The sequence below is a fragment of the Loxodonta africana genome, chromosome 24, assembly GCF_030014295.1.
Source record: "Loxodonta africana isolate mLoxAfr1 chromosome 24, mLoxAfr1.hap2, whole genome shotgun sequence".
In the NCBI taxonomy this organism is placed as follows: domain Eukaryota; kingdom Metazoa; phylum Chordata; class Mammalia; order Proboscidea; family Elephantidae; genus Loxodonta; species Loxodonta africana.
Genome location: NC_087365.1, coordinates 43,632,752 through 43,644,808, shown reverse-complemented (window position 1 = coordinate 43,644,808; position 12,057 = coordinate 43,632,752). Strand labels below are relative to the sequence as shown.

The window sequence follows — 12,057 nt, the reverse complement described above, 5'->3', positions numbered from 1 at the left end:
TTGGAAATCCTGTGGGGCAGTTCTATTCTGTCCTATAGGGTCAGAGTAATGGCAGTGGGTTTGGTTTGTTTTTCATTTCACAAATAACACTTGGTCTGTGATTAATCAGTTCATTGTAGGCACAAATCAGGCCAGTGTTTTCCAAAGTGTGGTACCTATCCCTGGTATAGGGCATGAGATTATTTTAGGAAGTTCAGAGATAATGGATATTTCAGTGGCAAATTTTCGTTTGCAATAGAAAACATGTAACTGGCACAGAATCCGTGATTTCAAGGATGTTTTTGTTTGGGAAGCTAATCGGTAGGTATTTAAGTTTTAAATGTGTGTTGGTTTAAAGAAAACTATTAATAGTAGAATTGGTGGCATATGGATGTAGCGAAAGTAGTTAAAGTGGCAAAGGAATGATTCAAGGCTGGGAAACACTGAATTAGACACCCAGCTGTGACAAGTGTTACAGGAATAAGGATCTTGCCTCTGGCTGGTCAAGAATGAGCAGGTAAGGCACATAGAGTTTTCCACTCGAGCAAAGCTTTATTGAAGAGGCTTGCAAGTGGAAACAAGGAAGGCCTGGAGCAAAAAAAGAGGGCCTGGGTGAGTCATGTTTATTCATAGGCACAGGCAGGGATATGTTAACTAAGGTGCACGTGCAGCAGCCTTCCAAGATGGCTCCTATCCCAGAGGCCTCTGGGATTCGTAGCAGGACTTATTATGGGGTGTCACACCTGCATAGTCTCTTGCTCCCTGGATTTGATTCCTGGCTGGGGCTGCAGCCCCTCACTGCCCCTGGTGGAAGGTCACACAGCAGTCACAGGTGGATGTTCTGCCCATGTCCCTGGGCCTGATTTTCTCCAGCTGCCTCTGAACAACAACTTTAAAGAAGTTTGCGGGCTATTTTTAGATACCCTGCCCCATTGTTCTGGGGAAGGACTTTGTTTCTGAGCCCTGTTCCATTTCTTGTTACTTTGTTTGCAGATTTTGGGGCCCCTCCATTCTCTGTCTTACTAAGTCTCTAGTTAAGGTTCCACACTCCACCCCCTATTACTTCCCTGATAGTATAATCTGTTTCTCTTTTACTTGCTTCTCCTCTAACCACACCAGTCTCTTTGCCATTTCTCAAACTGGCACCCTCGATCTCAGGGCCTTTGCTCCCTGTCTTACAAGGACTGAGGGGGCTTCACTGTGATGAACTGAGTGACTGAGTCACCAACACCCTCATTGGATCTCCTTTAAACTGCATCGTCCAGCATTTTTATCCCATACAAATAGCTGCTTTAAAAGAGAAAATAAATTTAATATTTTATGAATTGATTTTCTAATGAAACCTAATCTCATGTGCCTGCACGTGTACCACCATAATGAACCACCACTCATAGAACTAACTCTTGGGAAAATCTCGTCTCTCCCATTTTACAGATGAGAAAACTGAGGCTCAAATAGAGGAAGCATTTTTGCCAAGGTAAAAGGGAAACTAATTGATGATGTAACCACCCCTCCAATTCCTACCTTGCCCCATTCATTCTTCCCCAACCACCAGCAAACATTCCCACAAGCGCTTTCTCCCAGACTAAAGACCCAAGGGGGTGAGATTCCAACCTTAGGTACACAGAGGGCTATCGCCGGATGGCAGGGGCTGGGGGAAGGAAGAAGAGGAAAGCGAGGTGTTGGGAGATGAGCGCGTTGCAGTGGCTGGCAACGACCAGAAGAGGGAGTGCGCGGGCTCCAGAGTGCAAAAGATCCGCCAAGGGGTGGGGCCCGCGGGTGGCACGCATGCGCCCGATGGGGGGCGGAACAAGCCCGGGCGAAGGACAAGACGGTGGCCGAGAGGGCTAGGGGAGGCGGACGGTGGCCGACAAGGTCGGCCATGGATCACCTGGAGCGCTGCGCGTGGCTCCTCAGGGGGACGCTGGTGCGGGCGGCAGTGCGGCGCTACCTGCCCTGGGCACTGGTGACGTTCATGCTGGCGGGCTCGCTCCTCAAGGAGCTCTCTCCGCTGCCGGAGAGCTACCTCAGCAACAAGCGCAACGTCCTCAATGTGTGAGTCAGCCCCGGGTCCCCCTCTCCTGTCCCCGCCATCGCGGGCTCGCTGTCGCGATAGGCGGACACGGGGCCTGGCTGACGTCCGGCTGACGGGACGACTCGTCCACTGAAGCCGGGATTTAGCTTCCCAGATGGACGGGTCCTTGGAAGGGGGTAAGCCCTCCCAACCGTGACAGCAGCATCTCGCACTCGTGTCGCGACTAAGGGGCGCCGGAACAGCTGGTGTCACTAGAAGTTGGTGTCTGCAGACCCAGACAAAGTAGCCGGAGCTTGACTGGGCAGAGAGTGATGAGCAGGGTTGTCTGGATGTCCGATGTGAGTGTAGGGGGGTGTGTCGGGGTGGGGTAGGGGGACATAGGAACTAGCCTGTGTCTCTGTCCCTTCTCCTAATCCCCCATGGAGTTAGGAGTTGATCCGTGGCCTGTTTGGGAGATGCTGCCCCCCGCCTGCTTTTGTCAGACCCCCCATCTCCACCCTGTGTTGATCCCCCCAGCCTGTGACAGGGTCTCATCACCACCTGTGAAAGACCTACCTTCTCTCCCCATCCCACCTTTGAGAGTGTTGCGCCAGCCTGTGACAGGACCCCCACTCAAAGATATTCGGCCAAGGAGTCGGGAATTCTCCAGTCTATGGCCTTTCCTCTGGATTTCCTTGGACCTTCTCAGTCACCCAAAGTGCATGGCGGTGGCCCAGAAAAAAAAAAAAAAAAACCCAGCTGGGCTCTCGGAGACATCTTAACTCCACCCACTTACTCCTTTATTTTGAAACTCCTGGAATTTTAAGTTTATTGCACAAACCCACTGTTGCAGTAATAAAGGGAAGCGCCAAAAGGCAAAACTTATCCCTTGATTAGAGCCAGATTTTTCTTCAGAATTAGAGTGTCTGCAGCACCTCTTGAAAGTTTGCCTAACTTTGGTTATCTGCTTAAAACCCTGGTTTCTCTCCCAGGCAGCTTTGTCAAATGTCAGACAGATCTTGGCTCTGGCAAGATCCTTGTATGTCAACCCCAGTGAAGATTTTAGTGACAGGCCCTTGAGTGATATCTGGGAAACCTTTGGATCCTAGGAATGTCATTCTGTCCTTGGCCTGCCTTCCTTCCTCACATACCCTGCATGGCCTGGCTAAGAATAGACTCCGAGAGTGTTAGTGTCCCCAAGTCCCTTGCCTATGTGTTAACCACAGCTGGTCCCCAGGTCAGCCACCTTTCATGAGCACATGGGGGGCCAACAAGGCACCTGCTGCTTTGTCCTGCCTGGGTGGGCTAGGAGCCAAACAGCCTGGCAGACAAGTCCCTGTTGTTTGGGAGTAGCCGTGGATTCTGGCATTTTGTTCCAAGTTTCTGTGCTAATTAATGAAGGGAACTAGTGAATCATTGGATCTAGAAGGGACCTTAAAAATAGTTTGATCCCTTTAGCTCTATTAACAGCTGAGGAAAGTGAGGCTTAGAAAGGTGCAGTAACAGGTTAGATCAGAGTCAGGATTTGAAACTGGGTCATCGAGCTTGAAGACAAGCACTTTGTGTGCCAATTCCTTTGAAATGCAGTTGGATGGTTCCAAGACCATGTGTGTCTTTTAGGACAGAGCTGTGGTGTGGTGAGAAAAGCATGGGTTTGGGGCTGGCCAGACCCTGGTTTCATCTCTGCTTGCTGATTTTGTGTGTCACCCTGGACAAGGTACTGAATTTTCCTGACCCTTAGATTCCTAATCAATACCTTCCTCCCGGGGTAACTGAGTATTCTATGGGAAAGTGAATGTATGTGAAAGCTGGCATTTGGTAGGTGCTCCGTTATTACTTTCTTGAACAAATAACATAGTGCTTAAGATTACAGACACTGGATTTGAACCCCAGCTACTTCTACCTTGGGTGTGACACTTCTCTTATCTGTAAAACCCACTGCCACTGAGTCGATTCTGACTTAGCGGCCTTATAAGACAGAGTAGAACTGCCCCATAGGGTTTCCAAGGCTGTAATCTCTAGTCTGTAATCTCAAGACTGCCACATCTTTCTCCCTCAGAGCAGCTGGTGGGTTCGAACCACTGAACTTTCTGTTAGCAGCCAAGTGCTTAGCCACTATGCCACCAGGTCTCCATTTATCTGTAGAATGGGTATAGTAATAGTCCATACCTCAGAGAGTTGTTTAAGAATTAAATAACTAATACAACTAAAGTAGTATATGTGAGGCATGTAGTAAGAACTCAAAATGTGATAGCTGTCATGATCTGTAACTTTTATCCAGTTTTCCTTCTTTTGCGAGTCTAGAGATCTGACTCCTGACATTGTTTCCTCTCTGCCACGTCCCCTCTTTTCACTTCCACTTTCCTTCTTTGCCAGGTATTTTGTCAAAGTAGCCTGGGCCTGGACCTTCTGTCTCCTTCTGCCTTTCATTGCTCTCACCAACTACCACCTGACGGGCAAGACCAGGCTGGTGCTGCGGCGGTTGAGCACCCTGCTTGTGGGCACGGCCATCTGGTATGTCTGCACAACCATCTTCTCCAATGTTGAACACTACACGGGCAGCTGCTACCATTCGCCAGCCCTGGAAGGGGTCAGGAAGGAGCACCAGAACAAACAGCAGTGCCGCGGGGAAGGAGGCTTTTGGCACGGCTTTGACATCTCAGGCCACTCCTTCCTGCTGCCCTACTGTGCCCTCATGATTGTGGAGGAGATGGCCGTGTTGCATGAGGTGAAGACGGACCGAAGCCATTGCCTCCACACGGCCATCACCACCCTGGTCGTGGCCCTGGGCACCCTGACCTTTGTTTGGGTGTTGATGTTTCTGTGCACAGCTCTTTATTTTCATGACTTGCCTCAGAAAGTGTTTGGCACTCTGTTCGGTCTCCTGGGGTGGTATGGGACATACGGGTTTTGGTATCAGAAGTCCTTTTCCCCAGGACTTCCTCCGCAGAGCTCTAGTTTCAGTCTGAAGCAAGACAGTTACAAGAAGTAAAAGAAACAAAAGGGGTGGCAGCAGAACAATGGCTAATATATTTTTCATTTATTTATCTAAATTATTGATCCTACCGCAGAGAGGAAGCTTACCAGGCAGTGTTGGTGTGTGGTGGCGGAGGCTGGGGAGCAAGTTTAGCCCCCAGACTAATCTTGTGGCGTTATCCTGTGTCACAAGCACCACCCTCCCAGCCAGGCACATTTCGTCCTTGGCAGGACTTGATCTTGGTCTGAACTCCCCTTTTGTCTCTAGAGGGCAGAGCAGAGGCTCAGCGAAAAGAGAGTCAGGAAAGCTTCCCTTGGGTGGCCGAGCGGAGGCCAGGGGCCTTAAGACTCTTATCTGCTGCCATCTTCCTGATTTCTGATTGTTTTATGGTTTTAATGTCTATTAATGATATTATTTGAAAATATTTCCCTCTGGTCCATTTTGCACAAGCATTTATTTCAGGCAGGGTTCTTTATAAAAGAAGCAACTGCCCGAAGCAAACTCTGGTTGTAGTATTTGTTAATCCGTGGAATGTTAAATGTCGAAACAGGCCTGTTGAACCGGAGTGCCTCTGCGACCTAGTGTTGTATGATTTGAACGTCACAAACGTTGATGATTTTCTGTCAGTGATTTCTATTATGTATGTTGGTTTTTGAAGCAATAAGGTTACTGTTTTTTCGTCCTTCTTGAGCGAATGCTTTATAGGTTTTAATAACAACCGTGGCCATTATTCTTTGTCGACAAAACTGAGAATAACTGACAGCGCCAGTGCTGCACTTCGGCATATGTGTAGATTGTTTTGAGGGTTTGTTTAGCACATGAATTTACTTTTTATAAACCAAAGTCTTGGCTTATGGCATTAAATTCCGCCTCACAGGACTGTTTTCTCCGTGAAGAATAAAACAGGAAAGCAGGTGCTTTAGTAGTAACTTGATGAATTTGAAAGCTGAGTCAGATTAATTTTGCAGAATACACATTTGTACGGAAATGTTCCTGAGCACATATCAGACCGAACAGTGCTTCAGGGTCCTATGATAAGGACATTGCTCGGTGGCCCAAGGCATCTTTACTTATTGAGCAAGATTGTGATAATTCAGAAGTAAAATAAAATGTCTCCCATTGCATCAGATGGCAAGAAGCCAGCCTGATTGCAGAAATGCCCTTATTAAATGGTGGCATGGCTTTGGTCCCACCCACCTCTTGCACCTCCAACAAAAACAAACCTGGGCTGGGCCTCGAATTTGCCCTTCTCCCCACACTCGCCTTGTCATTCTGTGGCCTCTCTGAGAGTGCTGGGAAGGGTTAGAAATCCTACCACCTCCATCCCACAAAGGCACAGCTACCTGTAAGCAGATCTCTCTTCTCCCCTCACCCAGGCTCTCCTTAAGGTCTCTCAGACTGAGCTCTTCGTGTTTTGGATAATCGCTCTTGAAGTGCTTTGATGCCCCTCCCCACCCCCCCACCCCACCAGCCTGGTAATAGCATTAACTGATAAACACTACACTTAACCAGCTTAACTCACGCTTAGGCTGTTAGGAGCTTGAGGCCTGGAAATTGTTCAGGGTAAATTTTATTTTATATAAAGATGTATTTAAAATACGTGGTTTGTGTGCTGTTAAGCCCCAGGTTAACTCGTGTTGATCATATTGTGAGACCTGATGTGTTGTACCCTAAAGTGGGAGAAACATTGGCAGCATCACCATGGTGCTTCGGAAACACTTGGCAGGATGTGATAAGCCCCAGTGAGAGAAATTTTTGCCCTCTGGAGTTTACATCCATAAACCCAGAGAGGTAGGTGCTTACTGAAGGGATTGAAATCTCTCCTAAATTTCTTGTTTGGCACCTAAAAGCAACAGGCATAGAGCAATCTGGAAGTTCACTTGTGACACTTAAATCTCCAGGGATTTTCTCATGCGTGTCTGATTCAGGCTCAGCATTAGACTAACTCTGGTGGGAAGTGTCGGTTACCAGAACTCCCGGATCCGTGCCTTCTGTGTTGATTAGTCTCCCACTACTTCTTGTTCATCCTTAGCATCCTTGCGTTTTTCTTGGGAACATGCTCTATATTCCTGTTTCACACAGCATGGTATTAGGTGAAAGAGTTTGGACTTAGACCTGGATTTAAATCTTGGCACCACCACTCAGCTGTAGGACCATGGGCAAGTTAAATATCTCCAGGCCTCGTTTTCTTCATCTGTAAAGTGGAGATAATACACTTAGGATTAAGGGAAATGATGCCAATAAACTGCCCTGTGTGCTTAGCAGGCACTAATCTCCCTATCCACCCCACCCCCCGCCCCATCCTTCTTGTCTAAGCCTTTAGAACTTTTTGGCTCTTCCAGAGAAGGCAAGGGAAACTAACATTCTTCTTTTTGGTGCCATTTGGGGTCTGGGTCTCCTCTTGAAACAGATTCGTACTTTGAAAAGTGTCTGTTGTCCCCAGGTGCTAAACAAGAGGCTTTTGGAGGTATATCACAGGATATTGCCACCCTTGTTTTGCCTCTCCATGTTGAGGTTCATTCACTGATGCCTCGTTTTCCACATGCATCTGTCGTAGTCTGGGTACCAGATTGTATTTAGAGAATGGCTCTTGCCACTGTTATATACACACGGATCATGTGTGTAAACAAGCAAATTAAACTAGAGAGAATTAAATTCCACATGCCAGTGTTTCGTGTGTTGCTTTCTAATACCCTCGAGGAGGTCCACTTAATGTTAGCTCACTTTGTGAAAGTAGGCTAACTCTTCAACCGCTGGTCAGATGTAGGGTGTTTCATCGCTTTAGTTGCTCCTGTCTTCCCCTCTAGATCCTGTAAACTAAGTATTTGTTGATTCATTTAAGCAGGCCACAGACGTTCTTTGTTATTTCTTAGCTTGACTTACAGTCCTGAGTTCTAAATCAGCCAGATTTGGGAGCAGTCCTCTTGGCAAAAGGAGAAGAGATTGGCCTCACAGAAAGAACACTGAAGAACAGTTACAAAGTTCACAGTAACAAGGTCATCTTTGAAAGCGCTTTGTAACCCTGGAGCCCTGCACATACCTGGGAGCCTCTTAACGCCTTCCAGTGCTCACTCATTTGTCAGCCTGACCTGCTTGGCACCCCCAGGTCGTGTCTGTCGAAAGTTCTGTGGCTGCAGGGTTAGAATCTCCTCACACTGCAAAACTCCCCGGTTTAGATTCCTTCAACTGCAATAAACCCTTCTTGACTCCATACTGTGAGCCAAGAACTGGGGTAGAATGATAAACTCCCTCCCTTTGTGGAGTTTGTGTCTGAAGTCCATCCCTTCTGAGCCTATAGGGTATGCTGAGGTTGTGAAAATGAAATTGATACAACTTTGCACTGAAGGCATCTTCAGTCTTACAGAGAAGACATATCAGGGACCAGTAATCATCGCCAAGTGGTGCGTGCTGGGGCAAGGTCAAGGCCTGGGAACGTAGAGCAGGGAACACTTCACAAGACAGCAATCCTTTTGAAGGGTAAGTGTTAAGGCGGTGAGAACAGCATGTGCAAAGGCGTACAGATGTCACCACAATGCTCATGCAGATACCCCTTTTCAAGAAATGGGACTTCCGTATCATTTTCTAAAGCAACTGAGATTGAAGAAAGGCAGACGTAAAGAAGACTGTCAGTGGAGATCCTAGATGAGCCCTGTGACAGTATCACGTGCTCTCAACTGGGTGTTAGAATACCTGGCTTGGAGCTGGGTTCTGCTACTACTTTTTCTGCTTTTCTGTGTGACTTTAAACAAGTCACTCAGCCTCTCTGGGTCTCAGTTTCCTCATCTGAAAAAGGATGGGGGTGGCCTGAATAATCTCACCAACTCTTCTTATCTTTTCTACTTTTCTCCTCTGTTCTGCCTGATGAAAAATTCTTCCCAAGCTGTTTATGACTTTTATTTTTAGGAAACAATCCGAGAAGAAACTCCCACTCAGCTGAGGTGGCAGCTGGTTTCCTGGCAAGTGAGTGATGGGGGAGCATACTTCAGGTGCCCTTCCTCCCTCCCCGTCTTTTTCTCTGCACCAACACTAATCTAGCTCAGACCTGTTGTTGTGAGGGCTCATATGGACTTACAGGACATGGGAAGCTGAACCTGGTTCCCTAATGGAAAGATGGCAGGGACCTTAAAAAAAGAGTCTTTAAAAGTCAAAACTTTTTTTTTTATTGTGCTTTAGATGAAAGTTTAAATCAAAACATTTTTTTGTTGTATTTTTATTGTGCTTTAGATAAAGATTTACAGAGCAAATTAATTTCTCAGTAAACAATACACATATTGTTTTGCGACATTGGTTGCCAGTCTCACGACATGTCAACACTCTCCCCTTCTCAAGCTTGGGTTTCCCATTAGCAACTTTCCTGCCCCCTCCTGCCCTCTAGTCCTTGCCCCTGATTTGGTGTGTCCATTTAGTCTCATTTTGTTTTATGGGCCTGTCTAATCTTTGGCTGAAGGGTGAGCCTCAGGAGTGACTTCGTTACTGAGCTACAAGGGTATCTGGGGGGCCATACTCTCGGGGTTTCTCCAGTCTCTGTAGACCGGTAAGTCTGGTCTTTTTTTGTGAGTTAGAATTTTGTTCTACGTTTTTCTCCAGCTCTGTCCAGGACCCTCTATTGTGATTCCTGTCAGAGTAGTCGGTGGTAGTATGCAGGCACCATCTAGTTGTGCTGGACTCAGTCTGGTGGAGGCTGCGGTAGTTGTGGTCCATTAGTCATTTAATCTTTCCCTTCTGTCTTTGGTCTTTGGTTTTATTGATTCTCCCTTGCTCTAGATGGGGTAGGACCAGTAGGGTATCTTAGATGGCTGCTCACAAGCTTTTAAGACCCCAGATGCTACTCACCAAAGTAGGAAGTTGAACATTTTCTTTATAAACTATGTTGTGCCAATTGAGCTAGATGTCCCCCGAGACCATGGTCCCAGCCTTCAGCCCAGTAATTCAGTCCCCCGGGGAGTTTGGACGTATCTATGAAGTTTCCATGACCTTGCCTTGATCAAATTTTGCTGCCTTCCCCAGCATTATGTACTATCTTACCCCTCACCAAAGTTACCTCTTATCTATTGTCTATTTAGTGCTTTTCCCTCCCGGCCCCTCCCTTCTCTCGTAACCATCAAAAATTCTTACTTTGTGTGTAAATGAAAACATTTTTGATAGCTCTCAAAGAGAAGTTAGTTTCTGTTAAGAGAAGCTCTGTGCAATTTGAACACTTTCAGAAATAGTGCCAGGAGCCCCCAGAACACAGGTACTTTCAGACCTTGGTGGGAGGGTAAATGGGTACTACCTGTTTAGATGGTAATCTAGTAATGTCAGCATTTAAAATGTCCAGACCCAACAATCTCAGTCTAGGTGTTCAGGCTCTGGAGATGCTTGTAGAAGTGGGCAAGGATATAAGGATTTTACTGCAGCTGGTTGTAGTAGTGAAAAACTGTCAAGAACTCAAATGCCAGTTAGTTAAATAAGTTATGGTAACTATATTACAGACCACAAAGAAGTGATGTTATATATCCTGTGGATTCTGGAAAGACCTTAACTCAAGGCGACTGTAACTTGTAATTGTGTCTCTTCCGTCTCACTGAGCCCTGGTTTCTGACGTGTGAGATGGGGATAACAGTAGTACCTCATCCCATTCATCATCCGCTCAATCAATACTGGAGGATCTGAGTGTGCACCGGAGCCCCTGTGTGGTACAAAGGGTTAATGTGGTCAGCTACTACTAACCAAAAGGCTGGAGGTTCGAGTCCATCCAGAGGCACCTTGGAAGAAAGGCCTGGCAACCTGCTTCTAAAAAATCAGCCACCGAAAACCCAGCATTGCACAGTTCTACTCTAACATGCATGGGATCACCATGAGTCAGAACTGACTCGATGGCAGCTGAGTGTGCATCACGTGCTGTACTGGGCACAGGGTGCAGCATTGATTCGGAGACATGGTCCTGCCTTCAGCGAGTTTAGAGTCTAGCTGGGTACAGGCTGTGAAATGGCAATTCCAAAACGGTGTGCTGAGAGTCAAAAGTAGAGCAGTCCCCCAACCTACCATGCCACCCTGCTAGCTTGGGTAGAGGGGATTTACATAAAGCTTTAAAAGAGCAAAAGAGGGAGGGCGCACCTTCTGGCTCTGCCACACACTGGCCTTGTGACTCTGAGCATGTTCCTTAACCCCCCTTTTTTTCCTCAACTGTAAAACTGGGATAATAATAAGACTGGATTAAATGAATTAATGCCTGTAAAGTGTGGAGAACAGGATCTAGCATATGGGAAGCACTTATAAATGTTTTTCAAGAACACAGTAAGTGCCCACTGTGCCCTCGTTATTATTACTTACAAAGCAAAGAAAAAGAAGCCCCACACATGCTAATGTTTGATTGACTCGGAAAGTTAAAACGTACATACAGTCAGTGAATGTTGAACACCTAATGTCCCTGGTCATCTGGCTGGGAGTGCAGCCTCTGATGTCAGGGTTAACTAGAGAGAGAGGGAGAGAGCCAGCTGTTTTCCAGAAGAGATGAAAGGAAAGACACGTTGTAACTTGGTGCCCTCTGGGCTGAGGAGGTCCCCATTGTTGGAGCCTTGGCCACTCATAGGTGTCTGACCCTGGCCCCAGGCTGTACCTTTTCATGGAACTGCCATGCCCCCTGTCTTCCCTGCCAGGATGTGGCTGCCCAGAATATGTGTGTCTGCAGTGTCTGAGTAGCTAGGAGGTGAGTGGGTGGGGGAGCCTGGGATCCACTTCTGATTAACATCTTACTTTCTCTAGCAAAGTTCTTCAGGCCCTGAACACACAAGCTACTGTTGCCTATTCCCACCCCCACTCCCTTCACCTCCCCCCACCCTGCTTCTGTCTGCATTTCCTGAGCACCCTGTGCCTGCCAGGTACCCCACGCTGCTGGGGAGCAGTGCAGGGGTGAGTGGAAGGGGGCATCAACTGTCAGCTGGAATGACTCTTGCATAAGGAAAGAAGCAGTGGACTTGGAGCCAAGCAGACCATGGTTCAAATCCTGCCTGTAAATTCCTTGGCTGTGTGATCTTGGAAAAGTCACTTAGCCTCTCTGGGCTTATTACTCATTGATGAACTGGATCTGTCTGTTGCCAGGTGAAAA

General features: G+C 47.2%; 1 protein-coding gene across 1 annotated transcript; it reads left to right on the top strand.

The window, feature by feature from the left end:
• The first annotated feature begins 1,793 nt into the window (after nucleotides 1-1,793).
• On the top strand, nucleotides 1,794-10,442 carry FITM2 (fat storage inducing transmembrane protein 2). The gene is made up of 2 exons (XM_003411723.4): nucleotides 1,794-2,034; nucleotides 4,370-10,442. Exons 1-2 carry the CDS (start codon nucleotides 1,862-1,864, stop codon nucleotides 4,983-4,985), a joined length of 789 nt encoding a protein of 262 aa, XP_003411771.1. The 5' UTR covers nucleotides 1,794-1,861; the 3' UTR covers nucleotides 4,986-10,442.
• Nucleotides 10,443-12,057: the final 1,615 nt, after the last annotated feature.

What these genes read in the sequence shown, in the direction of transcription:
- FITM2 (XM_003411723.4), top strand. Translation starts at nt 1,862, where the DNA reads ATGGATCACCTGGAGCGCTGCGCGTGGCTCCTCAGGGGGACGCTGGTG. An exon ending in AAGCGCAACGTCCTCAATGT is followed by an intron (nt 2,035 to 4,369) that starts GTGAGTCAGCCC and finishes CTTCTTTGCCAG; the next exon opens with GTATTTTGTCAAAGTAGCCT.